At 41.5% G+C, this 27,744-nt stretch overlaps 2 protein-coding genes across 8 annotated transcripts in view; one reads left to right on the top strand and one right to left on the bottom strand.

Annotated features, from left to right (window-relative positions):
- The window catches only part of CBR4 (carbonyl reductase 4), a 158,656-nt gene that overhangs the window by 30,366 nt on the left and 100,546 nt on the right, over positions 1-27,744 (top strand). The window lies entirely within an intron of this gene.
- LOC129143858 (myotubularin-related protein 9-like) lies at positions 8,534-10,819 on the bottom strand. Its single transcript, XM_054683919.2, has one exon. It carries the CDS (start codon positions 10,723-10,725, stop codon positions 9,076-9,078), a length of 1,650 nt encoding a protein of 549 aa, XP_054539894.1. The 5' UTR covers positions 10,726-10,819; the 3' UTR covers positions 8,534-9,075.

Raw genomic sequence — 27,744 nt, 5'->3', positions numbered from 1 at the left:
ATCTCTAGATTACTTATAATATCTAATGCAATGAAAATAGCTGTTATATTGTTTTTTATTTGCATTATTTTTAATTGTTCTTATTTTTATTGTTTTTTCCCCCCCCTGGATATTTTCTTTTTTTTCCTTTCCAACTTTATTTTAGATTTAGGGGGTACATATGTAGGTTTGTTATATGGGTAAATTACATGTCACAGGGGTTTGGTGTACAGATAATTTTGTCACCCAGGTCATCAGCATAATACCTGATAGTAGTTTTTCAATCTTCTCCATCCTCCCACCCTCCACTTTCAAGTAGGCCCCAGTGTGTATTGTTCCCTTTTTTGTGTCCATGTATACTCAGTGTTTAGCTCCCACTTATTCTAAATGAATTAATGCAGGAACAGAAAACCAAATGCCACATTTTCACATGTGGTATTAGGATACTTAGGATAATGGCCTCCAGCTCCATTCATGTTGCTGCAAAGGTCATGATCTCATAATCTAATTTTTTTTTGTAGCTGTGTTGTATTCCATGGTGCATATGTACCACATTTTCTTTATCCAGTCCACTATTGATGGGGATCTAGGTTGGTTCCATGTCTTTGCTGTTGTGAACAGTGCTGCAACGAGGGCATGAGTCTTCATGGTAGAATAATTTATATTCCTTTGGGAATATATGCAGTAATGGGATTGCTGAGTCAAATGGTAGTTCCATTTTAAGTTCTTTGAGAAATCTTCAGACTGTTTTCCACAGTGGCTGAACTAATTTATATCCCACCAGCAGCGTATAAACGTTCTCTTTTCTCCACAACCACCAGCATCTGTTGTTTTTTAGCTTTTTTAGTAATAGCCAATCTGAGTGGTGTGAGATGGTATCTCATGGTGGTTTTGATTTGCATTTCCTTAATGTTTAGTGATATTGAGCATTTTTTCATATGCTTGTTGGCTGCACGTATGTCTTTTGAGAAATGTCTGTTCATGTCCTTGCCCATTTTTTAATGTTGTCATTTTTTGCTTGTTCATTTGAGTTCCTGATAGATTCTGGATGTTAGACCTTTGTTGGATGCATAGTTTGCAAATATATTCTCCCATTTTGTAGGTTGTCTGTTTACTCTGTTGATAGTTTCTTTTGCTATGCAGAAACTCTTGAATTATGTTCCACTTGTCAGTTTTTCTTGCATTTGCTTTTGGAATCTTCATCAAGTTTTTACCTGGGCCCATGTCCAGAGTGGTATTTCTTAGGTTTTCTTCTAGGGTTTTTGTAGCTTTAGGTTTTACATTTAAGTCTTTAATGCATCCTGAGTTGATTTTTGTGTATGGTGAAAGGCAGGGGTTCAGTTTCAATTTTCTGCATATGTCTAGCCAGTTATCCCAGCACCATTTATTGAATAGGAAGTCCTTTCCCCATTGCTTGTTTTTGTCGACTTTGTTGAAGATTTGATAGTTTTAGGTGTGCAGCTTTATTTCTGGGTTCTCTAACCTATTCCATTGGTCTGTGTGTCTGTTTTTGTGCCAGTACAATGCTGTTATAGTTACTGTAGCCTTTTAGTATATTTTGAAGTTGAGTAGTGTGATGCCTCCAGCTTTGTTCTTTTTGCTTAGGATTGCTGTTGCTATGACTCTTTGGCTCTTTTTGGTTCCAAATGAATTTTAGAATGGTTTTTTGTAATTATGTTAAAAATGTCATTGGTAGTTTGATAGGAATAGCATTGAATCTGTAAATTGCTTTGGGCATTGTGGCCATTTTAACAATATTGATTCTTCCTATCCATGAGCATAGAATATTTTTTTTTCATTTGTTTGTGTTGCTTCTGATTTTTTCAGCAGCGTGTTATAATTCTCATTGTAGAATTGCTTTACCTCTCTGGTTAGCTGTATTGCTAAGTATTTTATTTGTGTGGCTATTGTGAATGGAATTGCATTCTTTATTTGGCTTTCAGCTTGGATATTATTTGTATAGAGAAATACTACAGATTTTTGTACATTGATTTTGTATCCTGAAACTTTCCAGAAGATGTTTATCAGATCTAGGAGCCTTTGGGCATAGACGATAGGGTTTTCTAGTATAGCATTACATCATCTGTGAAGAGAGATCATTTTACTTCCTCTCTTCCTATTTGAATGCACTGTATTTCTTTCTCTTGCCTGATTGCTCTGGCTAGGACTTATAATATTATGTTGAATAGGAGTGGTGAGAGTGGGCATCCTTGTCTTGTTGCAGTTCTCAAAGGGAGTGCTTCCAGCTTTTGCCTGTTCAGTATGATATTTGTTATGGGTTTGTTTAGATGGCTTTTATTATTTTGAGGTATGTACCTCCAATGCTTAGTTTGTTGAGGGTTTTTAAGATGTAGAGATGTTGAATTTTACCTAAAGCCTTTTCTCTGTCTCTTGTGAAGATTATGTGGTTTTTGTTTTTAGTTCTGTTCATGTGATAATCACATTTATTGATTTGCCTATGTTGAATTAACCTTGCATCCCAGGAATAAAGCCTACTTGATCATGGTGGATTAGCTTTTTCATGTGCTGCTGGATTTGTTTTGCCGGTATTTTGTTGAGGATTTTTGCATCTATGTTCATCAGAGATACTGGCCTAAAGTTTTCTTTTTTTTCATTATGTCTGTGCCAGGTTTTGGTGTCAGAATGATGTTTGCCTCACAGAATAAGTTAGGAAGGAGTCCCTCCTTGACTTTTTGGAATAGTTTCAGTAGAATTGGTACCAGTTCTTTTTACATCTGGTAGAATTCAGCTGTGAATCTTTCTCGTCCAGGGCTTTTTCTAGCTGGTAGGATTTTTATTACTGATTTACTCACTGTTTGTTATTTGTCTGTTCGGGGTGTCAATTTCATCCTGGTTCAATCTTGGGAGATAATATGTTTAAGAATTTATCCATTTCTTCTAGGTTTTCTAGTTTATGTGCATAGAGGTGTTTGTAATGGTCTCTGAGGATTAAAAAAAATTTCTGTGGGGTTGGTGGTAATGTCCCCTTTGTCATTTCTGATTGTGTTTCTTTGGATCTTGTCCCTTTTTTAAAAAATTAGTATAGCTAGCAGTCTATCAATCTTATTTATTCTTTTAAAGAACCAACTTTTGGTTTTGTTAATCTTTTGTATGGTTTTTCTCATCTGTTTCATTCAGTTCAGCTCTGATTTTGGTTCTGTTCTTCTGCTAGCTTTGGAGTTGGTTTGTTCTTGTTTTTCAGGTTCCCTAGGTGTGATGTTAGGTTGTTAATTTGAGATCTTTCTAACTTTTTGATGTATGTGGGCATTTAGTGCTGTAAACTTTGCTTTTGACACTACTTTAGCTGTGTCCCAGAGATTTTCATATGTTGCATCTTTGTTTTAATTAGTTTCAGATAATTTCTTGATTTCTGCCTGAATTTCATTGTTTACCCAAAAGTCATTCAGGAGTAGATTGTTTAATGTCCATTTAATTGTATGTTTTGAGAGATCTTGTCGGTATTGATTTCTGTTTTTACTGTGCTGTGGTATGAGAGTGAGGTTGGTATGATTTTGATTTTTTGAATTTGTTGAGAATTGCTTTACGGCCCAATGTGTAGTCAGTTTTAGAGTATGTTCCTTGTGCAGATGAGAAGAACATATATTCTGTTGTCTTTGAGTGGAGTGTTCTGTAGATGGCTGTTAGGTTCATTTGGTCCAGTACCAAGTTTAGATCCTGAATATCTTTGTTAGTATTCTGCCTCAGTGATCTGCCCAGTACTTTCAGTGGGATGTTGAAGTCTCCTACTATTAGTTTGTGGTTATCTACATCTCTTTGTAAGACTCTATGAAATTGTTTTATGAATCCGGGTGCTCCAATGTTGACTGCATATATACATTTAGGATAGTTAAGTCTTGTTGAATTGAACCTTTTTATCATTATGTGATGCCCTTCTTTGTCCTTTTTGATCATTGTTGGTTTAAAGTTGGTTTTGTCTGAAATAAGAATAGCAACCCCTGCTCCTTTTTGTTTTCCATTTGCTTGATAGATTTCTTCCATCCCTTAACTTTGAGCATGTGAGTGTCCTTCTATGTGAGATGGTCTCTTGAAGACAGCATACAGTTGGGTCTTGCTTCTTTATCCCGTTTGCCATGCTGTGCTTTTTAAGAGGGGCATTTAACCTGTTTACATTCAAGATTAATATTTTTATGTGTGGAATTTATCCTGTCATCATGTTTTTAGCTGATTGTTATGTAGACTTGATTGTATTATTATATTTGCTTTATAATGTTAATAGTGTGTGTACTTGAGTGTGTTTTTGTGGTGATCAGTAATGGTCTTTCATTTTCATATTTAGTACTCTCTTATGGACCTCTTGTAAGGCAGAGCTGGTGGTAACAAATGCCCTTAGCATTTGCTTGTCTGAAAAGGATTTAATTTTTCCTTCACTTATGAAGCTTAGTTTGGCTGCATATGAAATTCTTGGTTGGAATTTCTTTTCTTTCTTTTTTTTTTTTTCCCAGTGTTGTACAACTCAGTTTTATTACAAATCACAAATATAGTTAATCCTTAGACCTGCAGATGGTTAAAGAGAATGGCTCTAGAAGTCAGTAAACTCTCATCAGAATTACTTTGCAGGACAATGTAGTGTTTACAGTGAGCCTCATTATCTTCCACTAAATTGGGCACAAATTACTGTTCCACAGTGTAGTTCAAGAGCTGGAACATTAAGTTTCTTAAAAAGGATTTAGATAACAGGTTCAGGCATTTTAATACCCAGTCCTAGAATTTCAGAGGGTCTCTTCTGGGACTATTGGTTTAAAGGAAGATGATGTGGACAGTGGATTATAAAGACCAAGTGAAGGTAGAAGTAATTTTATTCAAGAAAATAAAGAAAACTGATACCATAAGAAAGTTATAGTATCAGTATACATTTTATCATCTGAGAATAAATGTAAATGGAGAAATGAGTCTTATTTATTTATTTATTTATTTATTTTGAGATGGAGTCTTGCTCTTTCGCCCAGGCTGGAGTGCAGTGGTGCGATCTCGGCTCACTGCAAGCTCTGCCTCCCGGGTTCACACCATTCTCCTCCCTCAGCCTCCTGAGTAGCTGGGACTACAGGCGCCCGCCACCACGTCTGGCTAATTTTTTGTATTTTTAGTAGAAATGGGGTTTCACCATGTTAGCCAGGATGGTCTCGATCTCCTGACCTCGTGATCCGCCCGCCTTGGCCTCCCAAAGTGCTGGGATTACAGGCGTAAGCCACCATGCCCAGCCTATAATGTTTTTAAAGATGATGGGTAACATAAAAATACTATGTGGTAATAACTTAGAATACTAGGTCTGGAGGAGGAGAACAGGCCTAGCCCATGTGAAAGAATAAGCAGTAGCTAATCTATGTGGTCTTGAGGTATAGTATAAACCTGGAGAGTTCTCTGAACCTCTTCAGTTCTGAGGGTTGCCCAATTAAAACAACAACAACAACAACAGAACAACAACAGATGTACTGAATGACTTCATTCTCTGATAAATTTCAAAGCTTCCAGAACAGAGGATCAACTATTGTAACTATTGCCCATTTCTGGTCCAGGAAATACCTTTCTGATAAAGAGTGCTCATAAAACGCTTGTGTCATTTTCATTCATTCTATCTAGAAGTGGGCAAATACCAAAACCTTTATCCCAGATTAAGGTCGGATAATAAGTGAACCTGATGACGTACTTTAGACTGACAATTCAAACAGCTATCCCTGAAACCAGACAACTACAAGAGTTATGCCTTGAAGCAGATCTTTCAAAGTGCAACTCCTGTTTTTCACTTGAGGAGACTAAATTATGGTCATATCTTTTCCATGATACTGATTTTTTATTTAACATAAACCAAATACTGACTGAATCAAAGACTAAAACTCCACAAAATTTCATCCTTTAAAACAAAAAGCAATAAAATCCCACCCCTAAATCAGGCCTCAAAGTTCAAAGAAATGTTTAAAAATCCCCCATATGGGATTTGACATGAATGTCTATTATTGTCCCCCCAAGTCTTCTCAAAAATCACTTTAAAATCTTGCTTTGAGACCCTAAGTTTTCTTGGAAATAAAATACATTTATAGATTGTTTTAAACCTACTGAATTTTACTATTTCTGCTTGCTTTCTTCCCATTTAATAAAATCAAAATAAAAAATTTTGACCAGATAAATATTTATTGAAAAGTCCTGCCACCAAAAAAGCTTCAGGTTTTTAAAAACATATAATCAAACAACAATGTTCTTCTGATTAAAAAAAAAAAGTACTTATTTAAATCTGAGGATCCTTATATGTTCAATAGAGGATTGTGGTGATCCTTTGTATTTTAAAAATATTCTTTGCGGGGCCTACTTTACGTATCTCCCGTATAAAAACCAGCTTTCACTCCACATGAATAGAGAAGATGCTGAATACGCAGGAATCTGATTATCCCTCATGTGATTATTACTGGCCCCTCTGGGGCAATCTGCTTGCTCACTCATTCTGCCACCATTCTCTTCATTCAAGCATTTAATACCACATTTATCAAAGGCAACTCTCCGATGCAATGTTTAACAAGTGTCTTCTCAGGAGTGTATCCGTGTCATTTCTTCTTCTCATCCAAGAAAGCACGAACTTAACAGTACTACTAAAAATCTTCTTCAAATTATATTGATAATGGACTTATTTTTGACCGTTTTTGGATTTGGGGAAACTCTAATATTTGGATTACCAAATAACACTTTTGTAGATGCACTGATACCGAAGTTTATTTTTACAACCTGTAAACAGATCTGAAGTTTGAACAATCCCTAATTATAAATTAATACTAAAATGCAAACTTGCCAAAACAGTATAGATTGTTGTCTCAGTGAGACAGAGAAAACGAAATGCGAATACCATGCTATGACTGTACTCTGGCTCGCACAGCAAATGTGCATCAGGAAGATGGGTCTACCTTGATGGTACATCATCTCTCCATGACCAGACCTAATAGAAACTCCCTCGCAAGTTTCCACCCATGGAAGCCCTATGGCCAATCAACAGAAGCAGTGGGAGTCACTTCTGGCTTTTTCTTTACTTAGACACAGGGTCTCACTCTGTTGCTCAGGCTGGAGTGGACTGATGCGATCATAGCTCACTGCAGCCTCAACCTCCTAGGCTCAAGGGATCCTTCTGCCTCAGCTTTCCTAGTGGCTGGGACTATAGGCACACACCACCACACCAGGCTAATGGGGAGTCACTTCTAAAGAAAACTCTCTAGATGGTTTTCCTTATATGCCTGTTAGCTGAGAAGAAAAGGCTCCTTCATATACAATCTTGAGACAAAAAGAGAAGAAAACAAAAAGCTCAGCTGTATTAACAGACATAGCAAGCAATTCTGAGGGAGCACAAAAAAGTGAGGCTGTTTCCTTTTTTTTTTTTTTAACAAAACTAAGATGGACATTTCACACAATGCAGAGCTATGAGAACATCTCTTATGCTCCTTGCCATGGGATTTTAATGCCCCAAGGTTCATAACTACAGCAAAGAAAGTAAGTCAAAAATAAACTGAGCTTAAAGAAGGCGGCAGGCCAATTTTCCCAAAAAGACTGTGGATTGTGGGCTGCTGTGTAGCCTTTGCTACAAGGCTGAGGAAGCAGAAGAAAGATGAATTGGGCAACTGGTGATGAAAAGTATTTGCCATTTTCAAAGGCTTCTCAGTGTGGCCATAGATTTTGCTAGTCAATTTTTTAAAAATTATATTTTTAGCTCAACACACAGCTCTAAAGCAGGGTTCAGTGTAGTGTGTTCTCTACCGAAATGGTTATATACAGATGGTATGGAAATGGTTTTAAAGATTACTCATAAACTATCCTTTTAAAGAAAAACTAGACTCGGTCATATTTGTTAAAATGAGCAATGTCACCAAACAGAAATGTAGGTGGGAAATACTGAACCACAAACATTTGGAGTTGCAGGCATAGACTAGCAGAGCATGAATAGTCATCACTGTTTCTATAACACTGAAACACTCAAATCTGTTTCTGAGGTTTAAAACACAGAGCTATATTATATTCATAAACTTCCCCCTCCACTTAAGTTATATTTACGTAACACATAATGGACAAATCAATAGAGCCAAAGCAAATTTGCAAAAGGCTCAGGTCAACATGAAAATTTTAACCTTAGTATTAGTAAACTCTTAGAATACTTACAAATTAAAAAAACACACAATAAAACACACATACACATATAAACCAGTGCAATAAGAACTTTAGACAAGGGCAGTGCATCTCTGGTTTAAGAAAACCTATTTGTAGCTTGATTATAACAAATTAACTCTATTCTAGATGATGGTTTAATTTTACAAGCAGCATTTGAAACACATTATATATGTATGCTCAAAACCTGAAAACCAATTCACCAGTAACAATTCTCAATCAGTAACAAATTCCTACTTTAATTGTATATTGCACATACTTTTAGTGTCTACGTTAAAATAAATTTAACTCTTCTTAATGTAAATATCGGAGGACCATACCTGTTGCCCTTGTAGAAATAATTTACCTTGAATAACAGATTTTCCTTTCTTGACAAACAAGAATAAGAATAGATTTCAGCTTCGTTAGTCCAAAACTATTTTAAAGAAAATGGCTATTTTATGTGGCGAAGACACTGGAAATGGCTTGTTAAACACAAAATCCTTGGTTTATCCGTTGTTGCCATTTTGAAAAACATTTCTATGGTCAGAGTGTTTAAAAGTCTGACCCTTTTTTTAAACCACCAAATAGTCCCTAGAGAGATTAGCCGTCTCCTTGACTGCTCTAGAATGCTGTTTGAAGAGTGGACACAGAAAAAGCTTTGGATAAAATGGCATGAAACACAAATGGCATTAAATAGGTCATCTATTTCACGTAAAAATAAAATGACTAGCACCTCCTTCCGGCTCCCAAAGTGACAGGCCCTAACAGGCCACATGAAACATGGTTTATGATAGTAAGTTTCATTATTCATACAGTATTGAGAAATCCATTACATTAGAGGGGTCCCACATCTAAAGCCTTCACTTCAAGGCTACCGTGTAAAAGTGAACTGAAGGGCACAAGGAGAGAACGGCAGACACAGGCCCAAGAAGGTCCTTGCGAAGGGTGCGAGGAGACCTTTCAGGGACTCTCCTGCATCCTGTCCTCTGTTTCCAGTTCTGCCAACTGCCTTCTAAGGATATTGACTTTTGCTTGTAATTCTTTATTATATTCAATGATGTTAACCATTTCTTCATATGCTTCATCCAAATACTTAGAGGATCTATTCCAACGTAGGAAAATACCTTCCCACAGCAGAAGACTCTGCGGAGCAACTGAAGGCCAGATGACAAGGTTGTTGGCTTCAAAGAGGGGATTGGTGAATTTACTCAGCTCACTGGGCTGATTAACCCAGGACCACAAAGACGTCGTCTTCTGCTGTAGCTTCAACTTACATCTTTCACTTTCATTGTTGCCCAGAAATGTTCCAAACTGTGAGGCATAAGCATGCTCAAAGAGCATGATGAGGAAATTCTCATTAAATTCAAAAGAACAGGGAAACTGATGAAGGATCTGCCACACGCAGTCCAAGAAGAGAAGAAATACAGGAGCCTCCCACTTCTGCTTGGTGTTACAGTAGGCTGACTGTGCACAGCGCTGCTGGAACGGGTGACCAGCCTGCAGCCACTCTCTTTCAATCAGGGCCTCAAAACCACGAATGGTCCTGCTTCTTGGCTCTAAGATGATCTGGGCCAGGGAGGTCACCCGAAGTGTGGAATCAGTTCCTTCTGTTCCGTGAATCAATATTGATGCTCCTTCCCTGTCGATGCACTGAGCCGCTAGGCAGGCAGTTGTCAGAATCTCTTTGATGTGAGTCAGCCAGTTAGAGGCCTCCAATTTACTGAGCCATCGGTCCATGTTATGGGTTTGGTCATTACAAGCTTCCACAAGTTTGATTAAGCTCTCCTGAAGAATGTGATACCTCTCAATGGACTTACGAATTCGCCTCCACTGGGGATAATGAGCTTCTTGTTCAAAGCCACCTCCTTTGGCTCTAGTTTGCTGAGCCACGTTCAGGGATCGGGTGTCAATGATGTAGCCACGCTTTCCAGCCCTGAGGGTAGCATTTATCAGCTTCTCGTCTTCCTTGCACCTCCTCCCGTTTGTACCAGTGAGTGGCTGACCACTTCGCATAATTACCATCCCATTTTTTTTGTGATAATAGCTTAGTACTGGGAAGCGCCCTCCATGTCGAAATGTAGCTACCTTCCAAAGAGCTTCATCATCGATGGATTTGGGCACCGTGACAATTGGTGGGTAAGAGGGACAGACAGCAAATTCCTTATTGACAGAGCTTAGCCTCCATTCACTGGTAGCTGAGGAATAGAGTTCAAATTCTTGCTCAGGAAGGAAGGAATGCCAGCCATCTTCTATCACTTCAAACATAGGACGGTAAAAGAAAGGGTACATCAGAGTGATGGAGTCCAGAGTAGACAATGCCTCAATGGAACTGGCTATATTCAAGCATTCCTCCATTCCAGGAATATCCAACTGAATAATTCGAAAATCTTTACATTTTATGATGATGGTACCCAGTGATCCCACAAATCGCTTGTCGATGGCGTCGATGTTTGAATGGAGGAGCCACAGCTCCTCCGTGTTGTCCTGCCGGGAGGACAGGATCAAGTGGTGGCCCGTCAGGCACAGGGTGCCCTCGACAGCCGGGTAGAAAGGCCGGTGCAGCACCACATTGTCCACCCGCGGGGTCTTAATCAGCTCCGCAAACTCCATGCTCTCCCCGCGGCCGGAGCCAGGGAACCGAGCCCAGTAGGTGCGAGGCGGTTACCCCGCCGCAGGGAGAGTAGCGGAAACACCCGGCGCGGGGCTGGCCCGTGGGGCGGGGCGGGCCGGGCCGGGCGGTGAGGCTGAGCCCGCCCCAGGCTGGGTGGGCGCGGCGAGGCCTACAGCCGCCAGCACCGGCCGCGGGGAGACAGGGGCTTGGGCTGGGCGAGGCCCAAGCGCCTCTCCCGCACCGCCCGGTTCCCCAGGCCTAGGACTCGGCCACAGAGAACCCCTCTCCACAGGCCCAAGGACCGCCGCTGCCGTTGGGCTCCGGGTCCCGCCTTGGCAAGCGGAGGGCAGTAGGAGAAAGCCGCTTCAGGATCCGCTTCCACGCCCTGGCCGCTAGGGACTCCTGGAATTTTTCTTTAAGGATGCTGAATATAAGCCCCAAATCTCTTCTGGCTTGTAGTGTTTCTGCTGAAAGTTCTGTTGTTAGCCTGATGGAGTTTCCTTTGTATATGACCTACCCTTCTCTTTCAGGGATGCTAATGAGTCATAGATTTGGCATCTTTACATAATTCCATATTTCTTGGAGGTTTTGTTCATTTAAAAAAATTCTCTTTATTATCTGACTGAGTTAATTTGAAGAACTGTTCTTTGAGCTCTGAGATTCATTCCCCAGCTTGATCTGTTCTGCTATTAATACTTCTGATTGTTATGAAATTCTTATAGGGAGGTTTTCAGCTCTATCAGCTCAGTTTGGTTCTTTCTTTTCTTTATTTTTATTTTTATTTTTGAGACTGAGTCTCATTCACTCTGTTGCCAAGGGGAGTGCAGTGATGCGATCTCGGCTCACTGCTGCCTCTGCCTCCTGGGTTCAAGCAATTTTCCTGCCTCAACCTCCCGAGTAGCTGGGATTACAGGCATGCACCACCAAGCCTGGCTAATTTTTGCATTTTTAGTAGATACTGGATTTCACCATTGTTGGCCAGGCTGGTCTTGAACTCCTGACCTCAAGCAATCCACCCACCTCGGCCTCCCAAAGTGCTGGGATTACAGGTGCGAGCCACCACGCCTGGCCTGGTTCTTTCTTAAAATGGCTATTTTCATATTTTTATCTTTTTAATTGTTCTACTGGATTCCGTAGATTCCTTGGAATGGGTTTCAGTTGTCTCCTGAATCTCGATAATCTTAATTGCCATCTAGATTCTGAATTCTGTGTCTGTCATTTCAGCCATTTCCTTCTGGTTAAGAATCAGTGTTGGGGAGCTAGTGTGGTCATTTGTAAATAAGGAGACGCTTTGGCTTTTAGAGTTGCCAGAGTTATTGCACTGGCTGTTTCTCATCTGTGTGGGTGCTAATGTTCCTTTAACCGTGGTGTAACTTGACTGTAGTCAGTTGCCTTCATTTCTGGATGTTTTCAGAGAGCCAAGTCTGTGCAGGGTCTTTATTTGTGGTTGAATTCTTTTTTCTTTCTTTTTTTGAGACAGAATCTTGCTCTGTTGCTTAGGCTGGAGTGTGGTGGCATGATCTCAGTTTACCACAACCTCCATCTTCCAGGTTCAAGTGATTCTTCTGCCTCAGCCTCCCGAGTAGCTGGGATTACAGGCATGTGCCACCACACCTGGCTAATTTTTGCATTTTTAGTAGAGACAGGGTTTCACCATGGTGGCCAGGCTGGTCTTGAACTCCTGACCTTGAGTGATCTGCTTGCCTCTGTCTCCCAAAGTGCTGGGATTACAGGCGTGAGCCACCACACCTGGTCTATTTGTGGCTGAATTCTTGTCTGTGTTTTCATAGGCGGTATATTAGCAAAGTATTTTTGGTGTTGAAGTTTGGGCTGTGATGTGTTTAAGCATACTGGCCAGTAGGTAGGCTCTTGCTCAGCCCTGTGGCTCCTTTGTATTTCCTTCCATTTGCAGTCATGTACCTTCTCAGTGCTCCAAGTGAGCCTCCTCTCAAGTGGGAGAGGAGGGTGTGGGCTCCTCTCCCACTTGAGTGCTGCAGACCTCAGCTTGGTACTCCCAGGCTTGGCACTGCAGCCCTGGGGCAAGCCAGAATTTTTGTTCTCTTTCCGTCTTGGGGGTAGCAGAGAGGGGGACCTTGGCAGTGTCAGTGGTAGAGGGCTTTTCATGTGTCTCTTTCGGTTGCACCCCAGGGATATACATAGCCATTGTTAATCAGAATAATCATCCCAGTGTGTTGTGGGCCCAAGCTGGGGGGGCCCTGCCTGGTGAAGAGCAGGGGAATTGGGGGCTCACAGGGAAGACGGACTAGCCTCTTCATAGGGCGGCTGCTGCATGCTGGAGGTGAGAGTAAGGCACTCAGGGTCTTTCTTCCCCAGTCTGAGGGTAGTTAGCAAGGGCAGTACCATTGCAGTGGCAGAGGAGCTGTCAGTTGCCTGTGGGAGCTCCGCCCCTGGGAAATGCAGAGCCACTGAGAATGGGAATATTCAGCTGGGGGTGGGGCAGCTGCTCTAGGGGCCACAGCCAGAGGCCCTACATGGTGAAGAGTAGGTGGTGGGGGCTCATAGGGAAGAGAGACTGGTTCCTCTCCCTGTGGTGGCTGCGACATGCTGGAGGTACCAGTGAAGCAACCAGGCTCTTTGTTCGTTCTGCAGCCCAAGGGCAGCTAGGGCCGTACCGCTGAAGCCGCAGTGGCAGAGGGTTGTCTCTGGGATTTCCCCACCAGGCAAACACAGAGCTGCCACTGACTGATCAGGCGGGGGCTGGGTGGCTGTGCTGGGGGCCCAGTCCAGGAGGCCCTGTGTAGTAAGGAGTAGCACATGGACAGGGACCTGTGTGGAAAACAGTCTGGTTGCTTTTCTATAAGGGAGCTGTGCTGTGCTGGGGGCCTGTGATAGTCCTTAAGCTCTTCTTTCCATTCCAAGCCAGAGGGCAGTAGGGTCAGGGGTTGCAGTAGTGGCAAAAAATGGCGGGCCTGCCTGCTACCACTGGGAACTCCATCCTAGGGAAGTGCAGAGCTACTACCAGCTGAGAGCTCAGTGGGGGTGGGGTGACTGTGCTTGGGGTGTGGGGGCAGGGAGGGGGGCTTGTTGGCAAGTCCGAAGGCCCTGCCCAAGGAGGAGTAACAGGAGGAGGGACCTGCGTGGAAAATAGTGTGGCCTCTTTTTCTGCAAGGCATGCTATGCTGTGCTGGAGGCTCAAGATAGTCCCTAACCTCTTTGCTCCCTCCTGATTCTGATAGCAGTTGGGGTGGGGGCTGTGCAGCAGCAAAAATGGCGGGCCTGTCTTTTACTCCTGGGAGCTCTGTTCCAGGGAATTGCAGAGCTGCTACCAGCCTGAGAGCTCAGGCAGGGGTAGGTTGGCTGCACTGGGATCCCAGGCCAGTGGGCTTTGCCTAGGGAGGTGTAGTTGGGGCAAGGCCTGTAGTTCGTCTGCTTCTCAGTACTGTGGATGCAGCCTCTCTCCTGGGGGTATGCGTGAGATCCTGGCCTCCTTTGTTGGCAAAGCTACAGCTGCTGGTGCAGGAGTGCTCACGGTTCCAAGACCCTTGGCACTCCATTTGTGCCTGAGTGGCACACTTCACACGCTTTCTGTGTCAGCCTGGAGGCCACAGGGGAAGGGGGTCAGGGGAGGTCTCCAGAGCCTGAAATTGCAAAGGTTCATGGCAGAAACATGGTTTCCTGGGGCTCTTATTCACCATTTTCCTGCAGGGGGGAGCCTCACTTGGCACTGTGCCAATCCCAGGTGGGCAGCTGTCCTGTCTTTTTTCTGTTTTATGTTGACTACATTGCTTCCTTGATGAATCCCAACATGTCCTCTTGGACCGTTTAGTTAAAGAGCTAGTGTTTATTGGCCACTCTGTCTCCCTTCTGTGAGAGCAGCACACACTAGCTGCTTCTAGTCAGCCATCTTGCCACTCCCCTCCCCCAAATATTTTTGATCTGCAGTTAGTTGACTCCAAGGAAGTGATCACACAGACACAGAGGGCTGACTGTAAAGCCTTTCATTCAGAAGGAACAGCATGGGTAAAGATCTTTTGGTGACAAAGAACATTGTGAGTCAGGAATTGAACAGCCATGATGCCTGGAATGCAGAGGAGGAGAACATGGGTATGAGATGAGGCTGTAGGTCTAGATGATGCAGATCTTTGGAGGCCATGTTAAGGGTTTTGAACTTTATCCTAAGAAGTATTGAAAGATTTCAAGTAGGAGGATACATGATGCATTAGGAAAGATGATTCTAGCTATAGTATGGAGAAAAGGTTGAAAGGGGCTCAAATAGTGCAGCAAGACCCATGTTTGTAGTAGTTCATGTGAGAGGTAATGGAAAATTGAGTCTAGGATAGTGAGAATAGAAATGGAGACAAGTGGTCAAAAGAGATTTAGGAAATCAACAATACTTTGTGATGAACTGAATCTAGGAAATGTGTTTCTGATGTATAAATCTGGATGAGTGGTGGCGCCATTCGCAAAAAACACTGCATAAGAGCAGGTTTGTTGGTATTCAGCAGGGAGATCATGAGTTTAATTTTAAACATGCTGATTTCAGGTGCTTTGGAGATAGGATAGGAGACATCAAGTATGTATGGGTCAGAAACTCAGAGGGGAATTCCGGGCAAGAAATATATCATCTGTGTAGAAACAGTTACTAAAGTTTTGAGCACTAAGGAATGGAAGGGATTGCTTAGGTAGAGAGTTTAGAGTGAGCGTTTAGATGATAATCGCAAATACTCAGTATTTACTATTGTCAGGCACTGTTCTATGTGTGGGCATAGGATGGAACCTTGAGGAACACCAGCAGCATTTACTGACGGGTTAGAGATAGATGAGCCTGCAAAGGAGTCTAAGAAGGATTAGTTAGAGCAGTAAGTAGAAAATCAGGAGAAAGCTGAGTGCTAGAAGCTGATGAAATAAACTTTTCTTGAAGGAAGGAGTTCTTGATATCAATACTGCTAGGCATATAAGATGGATTGCTAACAAGAAAATCATTGGTAACTTCAATAAGAATTGTTTTTGTGGGGGAGATGCTGGAAAAGATGGCAGATAGGAGACAGGACTAATGTGCAGCTCCCGCTTAGATGGACAGAACAGGGTCTGGAGACTCACACTGTGAACTTTTACTCCAAGAACCACCACAGGAACGTATCAGAAAAACTGAAAGAATTCACAGACCCTTTGTAAGAAGTGGCTTGTCACTGCAAATGCTGTGGGACAGCAAAAAACTGTGAGTTCCCAAAGTGTGAGGGGGGAAAAGTTGGCTTCCGAACACACATACCCACTGGGGAAATGTGTCAGGCCTCTGAGCCCAAGCTACCATCGTATCCCCTGTGACCTGCATGTATACATCCAGATGGCCTGAAGCAAGTGGAGATCCACAAAAGAAGTGAAAATAGCCAGTTCCTGCCTTAACTGATGACATTCCACCATTGTGATTTGTTCCTGCCCCACCCTAACTGATAAATTGACTTTGTGACAATACACCCTCCCCGCCCTTGCGATAATATACTTTGCGATATTCCCCCACCCTTGTGAATGTACTTCGTATGATACACCCTCCGCACCTTTGAGAAGATGCTTTGTAATATCTTCCCCCGCCCTTAAAAAGGTACTTTGTAATATCCTTCCCTGCCCTTAGGAAGGTAATTTGTAATATTCTTCCCACCCTTGAGAATGTACTACAAGATCCACCGCCTGCCTACAAAAAATTGCTCCTAACTCCACCTCCTATCCCAAATCTATAAGAACTAATGATAATCCCACCACCCTTTGCTGACTCCTTTTTCAGACTCAGCCCGCCTGCACGCAGGTGAAATAAACAGCCTTGTTGCTCACACAAAGCCTGTTTGGTGGACTCTTCACATGGACGTGCATGACAAAATGGATTTAGGGAGCCAAGTGAAATATAAAAGTAGAAGAAGCAGCAGGAGGAGCCCCGTAGGTACTCCCAGTCCTTAGCTCGAGCCCACAGAAGCTATTCCTGGCGTTACCTCACAGAGGTCCTTGGGGAAGGGAAGGCAGCCAGCAGAATTGGGAAGAGGCTGCAGAGTGAAGGAACCTCCTAGCTGAATTTCGTGATAATTTTGACTAAGCATGAACTTTCCTGAGTAGCATCTGGGGTGAGGGGCAAATGGGAAGTGCATATATGAGCACAGAAGCTGCAGCTGAACGTGTGGGCAGGTGGGGAGGCAAGGCCTGAGAGCCCTGCTTGCTTTCTCAGCAGGAAGGCTTGTAGCTTGCGGCAAGATCTCAGCCCAGCTTGCTGGGTGACTGGATATAACTCCAGTGCGGTTAGGGAGGCACGGCAGGAGTGAGACTGGTCTTGCTGACTGTGGGGGAGTTGGGTAAGGCCTGTCACTGTCAGCTTTCCCCCACTTCCCTGGCAACCTGTATGATGCAGCAGAGGCAGCCATAATCCCCCTGGGAACATAACTTAATTGGCCTGGGAGCCACCCTTTTCCCACTACATAGTGGCCACAGCAAGTCCCGCCCAAGGAGAATCTGAGCTCAGACCTGCCTAACCCTGCCCCCACCTGATGGTTTTTCTCTCCCCATCTTGGTAGCCAAAATCAAAAGATGTAATTTCTAGGGAGCTCTGTGGCCCTGCCCATTACCCGAGAAACCTGAGTACTCATTCTGGCCAAAGTAGGGCAAGATTTTATCTCCCTTCTACTACTGCAGCTGGCAAGCTCTTGAAAGCATCACTTCCTCGCTAGAGGCCAATGAACTCAAGCCACTACAGCAACTCAGAACAACTCTGCCCCAGAGAAGGAGAAAACAACAGGTAATTCTACCACCTGCCACACCCTAGCTAACTAGAGGTCCTGAGTCTGTCCTTGTGACAACTTCACTGCTAACATAACCAGCATTCAAGAAAACCAGTGCACTAAATTACAACCAAGGGCTCCCACAGAGTCCACTTTACTCCCCTGCCACCTCCAATGGAGCAGATGCTGGTATCCATGGCTAGGAGACCTGAAGATGGATCACATCACAGTACTCTTTGCAGACATTCCCCATTGCCAGCCTGGAGCCTGGTAGCCCTGAAGGGTGGCTAGACCCAGAAGGGCAGTAACAATCACTGCAGTCTGGCTCTCAGGAAGCCCCATTCCTAGACGAAGGGGGAGAGAACCACATCAAGGGATCACCCCATGGGACAGAACCTGAACAGCAGCCATTGAGTCCCAGATCTTTCCACTGAAACAATCTACCCAAATGAGAAGAAATCAGAAAAGTAACTCTGGTAATATGACAAAACAAGATTCTTTAATAGCATCCCCAGGAGATCACACTAGCTCTCCAGCAGTGGATCCAAACCAAGAATAAATCTCTGAATTGCCAGAGAAAGAATTCAAAAGGTTGATTATTTAAGCTACTCAAGAAGATACCAGAGAAAGGTGAAAACCTACTTAAAGAAATTAAAAAAAAAAATACAGGATATGGATGAAACAGTCTCCAGAGAAATAGATATCATAAAGAAAAGACAATCATAATCTGGAAATGAAACAGACACTTAGTGAAATGCTAAATACACTGGAAAGTTTCAGCAATAGAATTGCACAAATAGAAGAAAACATAAGAGCCCAAAGACCAGGCTTTTGAATTAATCCAATCCAACAAAGACAAAAGAGAATAAAAAAATGAACAAAGCCTCCAAGAAATTTGGGAATTATGTTAAATGACCAAATCTAAGAATAATTGATGTTCCTGAGGAATAAGAGAAATCTAAAAGTTTGGAAAACTTATTTGAGGGAACAATCAAGGAAAACTTCCCTGATCTTGCCAGAGATCTAGACATCTAAATACAAGAACCTCAAAGAACACCTGGAAAATTCTTCACAAAACATCATCACCTAGGCACATGGTCATCAGGTTATCAAAAGTCAAGATGAAGTAAAGAATCTTAAGAGCTGTAAAGCAAAAGCATCAGGTAATCTATAAAGGAAAACCTATCGGATTTCCAGCAGTTTTCTCAGCAGAAACCCTGCAAGGCAGAAGTGATTGGGGTCCTCTCTTTAGCCTCGTTAAGCAAAATAATTATCAGCCAAGAATTTTATATCTAGTGAAACTAAGCTTCATAAATGAAGGAGAGATAAAGTCTTTTTCAGACAAAGAAATGCTGAGCGAATTTGCCACTACCAAGCCAGCATTACAAGAAATGCTGAAAGGAGTCCTAAATCTTGAAAGAAAATCTTGAAATACACCAAAATAGAACCTCCTTAAAGCATAAATCTCACAGGATCTATAAAACAATAACACAATGAAAAAAAGCCCAAGGTATTCAGGCAACAACTAGCATGATGAATAGAATAGTACCTTACATCTCAATACTGAAGTTGACTATAAATGGTGTAAATGGTCCACTTAAAAGATACAGAATGGCAGAATGGATAAAGATCATTCAAGACTACTATGAACACCTTTATGCACACAAACTAGAAAACCTAGAGGAGATAGATACATTCCTGGAAATATACAACCCTCGTAGATTAAACCAGGAAGAAACAAATTCTGAACAGACCGATAACAAGTAGCGAGATTAAGAGTAATTAAAAAATCGCCAACAATGAAAGGCTAGGACCAGATGGATTCATGACTGAATTCTATCAGACATTCAAAGAAGAATTGGGGCTGGGTGTGGTGGCTCACGCCTGTAATCCCAGCACTTTGGGAGGCCAAGGCAGGTGGATCACCTGAGGTCAGGTGTTTGAGACCAACCTGGCCAACATGGTGAAACCCCATCTCTACTAAACATACAAAAATTAGCTGGATGTGGTGGCAGGTGCCTGTAATCCCAGCTACTTGGGAGGCTGAGGCAGGAGAATTGCTTGAATCCAGGAGGTGGAGGTTGCAGTGAGCTGAGATCACACCATTGGATTCCATCACAGGCAACAAGAAAAGCATTGGTACCAATCCTACTGAAACTATTCCAAAAGATAAAGAGAGAATCCTCCCTAAATCATACTATGAAGCCAGTATTACCCATATACCAAAACTAGGAAGGAACATAACAAAAACAACAAAAAAAACTGCATATCAATATCCCCAATAAACATAGATGCAAAACTCCACAACAAAATACTAGCTAACTGAATTCAACAACATATTAAGGATAATGCACCATGATCAAGTGTATTTCATGATGGGGACGCAAGGTTGGTGTAACATACACAAGCCAATAGATGCAATATACCACATAAACAGAAGTGAAAACAAAAATAATGATCATCCCAATAGATGCAGAAAAAGCATTTGACAAAATCCAGAAGCTTTTTATGAGTAAAACCCTCAGCAAAATCGGTACAGAAGGAACATACCTTAAGGTAATAAAAGCCATCTATGACAAACTCACAACCAACATTATACTGAATGGGGAAGTGTTTAAAGTATTTCCTTTAAGAACTGGAACAAGACAAGGATGCCCACTTTCACTACTTCTGTTCAACACAGTACTAGAAGTCCTAGCCAGAGCCATCAGACAAGAGAAAGAAAGGGCATCCACATTGGTAAAGAGGAAGTCAAACTGTCACTCTTTGCTGATGATATGATCGTATACCTAGAAAACCCTAAAGACTCATTCAGAAAGCTTCTAGATCTGATAATGAACTCAGTAAAGTTTCAGGATACAAAATCAGTATATACAAATAAATATCACTGCTATACACCAACAGCGACCAAGCTGAGAATCAAATCAAGAACTTAACCCCTTTTACAACAGCTGCAAAGAAAATAAAATATTTAGGAATATACCTAACCAAGGAAGTATAAGATCTCTACAAGGAAAACTACAAAACACTGCTGAAAGAAATCATAGATGATACAAACGAATGGAAACACATCCCATGCTTATGGCTGTGTAGAATCAATATTGTGGAAATGACCATATTGCCAAAAGCAATCTCTAAGTTCAGTGCAATTCCTGCCGTAATATCATCACCATTCTTCACAGAACTAGAAAAAGCAATCCTAAAATTCATGTGGAACCGAAAAAGAGCCTGCATAGTCAAAACAAGACTAAGCAAAAAGAACAAATCTGCAGGCATCACATTACCCGACTTCAAACTGTACTACAGGCTATACTTATCAAATAGCATGGTACTGGTATAAATATAGACCAATGGAACCGAATAGAGAACCCAGAAATAAAGCCAGATACTTATAGCCAACTGATCTTTGACAAAGCAAATGAAAACATAAAGTGGGGGAAAGCACACCCTATTCAACAAATGGTGCTGAGATAATTGGCAAGCCACATGTGGAAGAATGAAACTGGGTTCTCATCTCTCACCTTATACAAAAATCAATTTAAGATGAATCAAAGACTTAAATCTAAGACCCAAAATCATTAAAGTTCTAGAAGATAACATCGGAAAAACTCATGTAGACCTTGGCCTAAAGAGTTCATGGCCAAGGACCAAAATGCAAATGCAACAAAAACAAAGATAAATAGATGGGATTTAATTAAACTAAAAAGCTTCTGCACAGCAAAAGAAATAATCAGCAGCATAAACAACTCACAGAGTGGGAGAAAATATTCAGAAACTATCCATCTGACAAAGGGCTAATATTTAGAATCTACAGGAACTCAAATCAGCAAGAAAAAAACAAATAATCCTATCATAAAGTGGGCTGAGGACATGAGTAGACAATTACCACAAGAAGATACACAAATGGGCCAGGTGCAGTGGCCCATGCCTCTAATCCCAGCACTTTGGGAGGCCAAGGCTGGTGGATCGCTTGAGGTCAGGAGTTCGAGACCAGCCTGGCCAACATGGTGAAACCCTGTCTCTACTAAAAATACAAAAAAAAAAAAAAAAAAAAATTAGCTGGGCATGGTGGTATGTGCCTGTGATCCCAGCTACTCGGGAGGCTGAGATTGGGAGGATTGCTTGAACCTGGGAAGCAGAGGTTGCAGTGAGCCAAGGTTGCACCACTGCACTCCAGCCTGGGTGATAAAGTGAGACCCTGTCTCAAAAAAGATAAAAAATAAGATATACAAATGGCCAACAAACATATGAAAAAATGCTCAACATCACTAATTATCAGGGAAATGCAACTCGAAACCACAATATGATACCACCTTATTCCTACAAGAATGGCCATAATTAAAAAATAAAAAAATAATAGATGTTGGCGTAGATATGGTGAAAAGGAAACAGTTTTACACTGCTGGTGGGAACGTAAACTAGTACAACCACTATGGAAAACAGTATGGAGATTCTTTAAAGAACCAAAAGCTACCATTTGATCCAGCAATCCCGCTCCTGGGTATCTACCCAGAGGAAAAGAAGTCATTTTATGAAAAAGACACATGCACATGCATGTTTATAGTAGCACAATTCACAATTGCAAAAATATGGAACCAGCCTAAATGCCCATCAACCAATGAGTAGATGAAGAAAATGTGGTATATATATATATCATGGACTACTACTCAGCCATAAAAAGGAATGAAATAACAGCATTCACAGCAACCTGGATAAAGTTGGAGATCGTTAGTCTAAGTGAAGTAACTCAGGAATGGAAAACCAAACATCATATGTTCTCACTTATGAGTGGGAGCAAAGGCATTAGGAATGACATAATGGACTCTGGGGCCTTGCAGGGAAGGGTGGGAGGGGAGTGAGGGACAAAAGACTACACACTGGGTGCAGTGTACACTGCTCAGGTGATGGATACATCAGAATCTCAGAAATCACACCTAAATAACTTATCCATGTAACCAAATACCACCTGTTCCTTAAAAACTTGAAATAATAATAATTTGAAAAAAAATAGTCTACTCAAAAGAAATGTTCTTTTGTGGATTGATGAGGACATAAAGCAAAAATCAGGTAGGGAAGAAATTGAAATTGGTTCTTCACATGATACACAAAGGTAAATTCCAGATGGAAAAAAGTACTTAAATATCAGAATAAAATGCTTGGTAGAACATATGGAAGTGAATATTTTTCTGATTCTGGGGTGTGGCGGGAGTTCTTAAACATAAAAAAGAAAAGTTTGGTCAAATTGACTATATTAAAATTAAGTCCTTTTATTTATCAAAAAATCCCTTAAAGATAGCAAAGACTAATTACAAACTGATAAAAAGTTTATGCAATATAGATAACTAATAAAGAGTCAGTATCAAGAATATGTAATGCAACAACAAATCAATAAGGATAACCCGTTAGGAAAATGGGCAAAAGATAAAAAACAGGCGTTTCATAGAAGAGGAAACACATAGCCAACATATGTTGAACCTGTGTTCACACTAGAGATATGCAAATCAAGACCACGTGAAATTTCAATTGACATTTGAGTGGCAAAAATTAATAAGTCTGATAATATCAATTGATATAGGGCATGGCTTCTCCAACATCAGCAGGAATTACCTATGAATCTTTTTTTAAATGCACCATTTGATTTAGTAGATTTGGAGTGGGGCCTGAGATGCTGTATTTCTAACAGATTTCCAAGTGATGCTGATTCCACTGGTCTGTGGACTACAATTTCAGTTGCAAAGTTGAAGAGTATGTAGATCAGCGGGATCTCTTAAATATGAGAGGTCCGTTTTTGTTGTTGTTGCTGTTAGCTGGCAGCCAGTCTTTGCTTCTAGAGGCTGCCTGCATTCCTTCTCATGTTTCCATGGGCAACATGGAGGCTCAGTCCACTAGCAGTGGCAGGTTGAGTCCCACTCATGCTTTGAATCTGTTGAACTCTATCCTTCTGCTGCTGTTTTCTGACCAGCTAGAAAAAATTTCTTTGCTTTTAAGGGTTCATGTGATTATACTGGGTCTAGCCAGATTATCCAGGATAATCTATATTTTGAAGTGTATAACCTTAGTTATATTTGCAAAATCCCACGAGCCATGTCATGTAAAATTCACAGGATCCAAGGATTAGGGAATAGGCATCTCTAGGGGGATCATTCTGTTTACCGTAATGAAAAATTATGATCTTTTGCTCAGTTCCCAGACTTGGACCAGTTCTCTGATCCAGACCTAATCAGTTGAAGGGTCTCCTTCATGAAGAACCCTGCAATAATACAGCAAATGTACACAGAGCAGCTGTCCAACCTTTCTCAAAGGAATCTATGCTCACTTGTCCAAGTAACAGTACACTGGAGAAAGGAATCTAACCAGGTGTTTCAAAGATTCTTGGGAATACAGTCAAGCTAACATTGTTACTTGGGTACCCAAAACACCATAGTGGCTCTGATGTTAATGGGAGCATATGGAGATGGGGTAATGAATGGAGTGCTGGCCCAAATCTGTTTTACAGTTCGGTCCACTGTGTCCCTAGACATACTCTGTGGTCATTTTCCCACTTCCTGAATGCATAATCAGCATGGACATATTTAATAACAGGCAGAACCATCACACTGGTTCTTTGACTTATGGAGAGAGAATTATCATGGTAGGAAAAGACAAATAGAAACCACTGACCCTTCTCTTTCTCTGCAAGATAGTAAATTGGAAATAATACTATATCCTGGTAGAATGGCAGAGATTAATGTCAGTCTCAGTGACTTAATGGTTGAAGTGTGGTGATTCCTATCATATTCCTACTTAATTAATGAGACTGTCCTTGCAAAGGACTGATGGAATGTGCTAGGTGATGGTGAACTATTACAGTACATTTAATCAAGCAATTTCCTGGCCACAGCTGCTGTACCAGAAACGGTATCTTGACTAGATGAGATGAACACAGCCTGTGGTACTTCATAAGCAACTATTGACATGGAGAATGCCTTCTTTCAGTTCCTGCCTGACAGGAAAGAGAATCAGAAGGAGTTCACATTCACTTGGAATTGACAAAAGTATACATTTATGGTTGTGCCCTAGGGCTGTATCAACTCTTCTGCCCTCTGTCACAGTATAGTCCAAAGGGACCTTGATTGCCTGGACGTTCAGTGAAACATCATGATCCACTCTACTGATGATAGCATGTTAGTCAGTAACACACTTTGGCAATGCCCTACAATCCTTTTCTCCCTTGCATTTTTATCACAGTTGTTTGGTAAAACCATAATTTACATGATAAACTTTTGATTTTGTTCCTGTAGAAAATGTAAGGGCTAAGTTAGAAAGTCATAAAAAAGGGCAGTTTGGTTTTATGCTAAATTCACGATTACCAACCTCAAATGATGACTTTTATTTTCTCTAAGAAATTACTTGCTGGCTTTTGGTGTGGCAAAGGAAAGGCACTGGTGTTTGAGGAGAGTAGAGGAGGTTTGAATTTGTCATTATGGAAAGTGAGAGAGTGAGGTGGTTAGAAGGGAGTATAAAGATCAGGTAGTGTTGAGGGCCGTCTTTGGAGATGAGCTACCACAACAGTTGAGGCATGGAGTATCCTATAATCATGTTTCCTCCCATACTCATTTTTGGAGATTTTCTGGCATTAATAATTGCTTTGTTTTATATTTGTGTAGTTTGAAATGTGTCTATTATTATTCTGTCTTCAAACTCAACAGCACTCTAGAATTTCTCTCAATACCATGGTCTATCAGTTTTTGTTTGTTTGAGATACACTTTTTAGTACCCCCTCTTGCCTACTCCCCATCCACCTGCTCCAGTACAGACTGAATGGTTTTTAGTGTGCTGCACAATTTTTAAAGTGGGACTTTCCTTCACCACCATCCTAGAAATTTCTTTTGGCTTATTTCTGTTTTCAATGACCTGTTTCCTAGGTAGCAGAGACTGCTGGTTGTTTTCCAAGGTCCATTATTCCTTTCCTTCATAATAATAGAACTCCCTGTTTTTTTAAAATTATACTTTAAGTTCTAGGGTACATGTGCACAATGTGCAGGTTTGTTACATAGGTATACATGTGCCATGTTGGTTTGCTGGACGCATCAACTCGTCATTTACATTAGGTATTTCTCCTAATGCTATCCTTTCCCTAGCCCCCAACCCCCTGACAGGCCCCGATGTGTAATGTTCCCCGCCCTGTGTCCATGTATTCTCATTGTTCAACTCCCACCTATGAGTGAGAACATGCGGTGTTTGGTTTGCTGTCCTTGTAATAGTTTGCTTAGAATGATGGTTTCCAGCTTCATCAATGTCCCTGCAAAGGACATGAACTCATCCTTTTTTATGGCTGCATAGTATTACATGGTGTATATGTGCCACATTTTCTTAATCTACTCTATCATTGATGGACATTTGGGTTGGGTCCAAGTCTTTGCTACTGTGAACAGTGCCGCAGTAAACATACGTGTGCATGTGTCTTTATAGTAGCATGATTTTTTTTTTTTTTGAGATGGAGTTTTGCTCCGTTGCCCAGGCTGGAGTGCAGTGGTGCAATCTGGGCTTGCTGCAAGCTCGGCCTCCCGGGTTGCCATTCTCCTGCCTCAGCCTCCTGAGTAGCTGGGACTACAGGTACCTGCCACCACACCCGGCTAGTTTTTTGTATTTTTAGTAGGCACTGGGTTTCACCATGTTAGCCAGGATGGTCTTGATCTCCTGACCTTGTGATCCGCCCGCCTCGGCCTCCCAAAGTGCTGGGATTACAGGCGTGAGCCACTGTGCCCGGCCCTGCAGTAGCATGATTTATAATCCTTTGGGTATAATGTAATGGGATTGCTGGGTCAAATGGAATTTCTGGTTCTAGATCCTTGAGTTGCCACATTGTCTTCCACAATGGTTGAAGGAATTTACACACCCACCAACAGTGTAAAAGAGTTCTTATTTTTCCACATCCTCTCCAGCATCTGTTTCCTGACTTTTTTCTTTTTTTTTTTTTTTTTTTGAGACGGAGTCTCGCTCTGTCGTCCAGGCTGAAATGCAGTGGCGCGATCTCGGCTCACTGCAAGCTCCACCTCCCGGGTTCACACCATTCTCCTGCCTCAGCCTCCCAAGTAGCTGGGACTACAGGCATCTGCCACCACGCCTGGCCTTTTTTTTTTTTTTTTTTTTTTTTTGTATTTTTAGTAGAGATGGGGTTTCACCTGTTAGCCAGGATGGTCTCGATCTCCTGACCTCGTGGTCCGCCCTCCTCGGCCTCCCAAAGTGCTAGGATTACAGTCGTGAGCCACGTTTCCTGACTTTTTAATGATCGCCATTCTAACTGGCATGAGATGGTATTTCATTGTGGTTTTGATTTGCATTTCTCTGATGACCAGTGATGATGAACATTTTTTTCGTATGTTTGTTGGCTGCATAAATGTCTTCTTTTGAGAAGTGTCTGTTAATATCCTTTGCCCACTTTCTGATGTGGTTGTTTTTTTCTTCTAAATTTGTTTAAGTTCTTTGTAGATTCTGGATATTAGCCCTTTGTCAGATGGGTAGATTGCAAATATTTTCTCCCATTCTGTAGGTTGCCTGTTCACTCTGATGATAGTTTCTTTTGCTGTGCAGAAGCTCTTTAATTAGATCCCATTCGTCTATTTTGGCTTTTGTTGCCATTGCTTTTGGTGTTCCTGTCATGAATTCTTTGCCCATGTCTATGTCCTGAATGGTATTGCCTAGGTTTTCTTCTAGGGTTTTTATGGTGTTAGGTTTTATATTCAAGTCTTTAATCCATCTTGAGTTAATTTTTGTGTACGGTGTAAGGAAAGGATCCAGTTTCAGCTTTCTACATATGGCTAGCCAGTTTTCCCAGCACAATTTATTAAATAAGGAATCCTTTCCTCATTGCTTGTTTTTGTCAGGTTTGTCAAAGATCAGATGGTTGTAGATGTGTGGTGTTATTTCTGAGGCCTCTGTTCTGTTCCATTGGTCTATATATCTGTTTTGGTAGCAGTACCATGCTGTTTTGGTTACTGTAACCTTGTAGTATAGTTTGAAGTCAGGTAGTATGATGCCTCCAGCTTTGTTCTTTTTGCTTAGGATTGTCTTGGCTATGTGGGTTCTTTTTTGGTTCCATATGAAGTTTAAAGTAGTTTTTTCTAATTCTGTGAAGAAAGTCAGTGGTAGCTTGATGGGGATAGCATTAAATCTATAAATTACCTTAGGCAGTATGGCCATTTTCACGATATTGATTCTTCATGAGAATGGAATGTTTTTACATTTGTTTGTGTCCTCTTTTATTTTGTTGAGCAGTGGTTTGTAGTTCTCCTTGAAGAGGTCCTTCACGTTCATTGT

Source organism: Pan troglodytes, chromosome 3 (assembly GCF_028858775.2).
Source record: "Pan troglodytes isolate AG18354 chromosome 3, NHGRI_mPanTro3-v2.0_pri, whole genome shotgun sequence".
NCBI classification, from domain to species: Eukaryota; Metazoa; Chordata; class Mammalia; order Primates; family Hominidae; genus Pan; species Pan troglodytes.
The sequence above is the reverse complement of the archived record's forward strand: the minus strand, read 5'-3'. Positions and strand labels throughout refer to the sequence as shown.

Bases quoted from the DNA above. Each gene is read 5' to 3' on its own strand.
- LOC129143858 (XM_054683919.2), bottom strand. From the start codon at position 10,725: ATGGAGTTTGCGGAGCTGATTAAGACCCCGCGGGTGGACAATGTGGTG.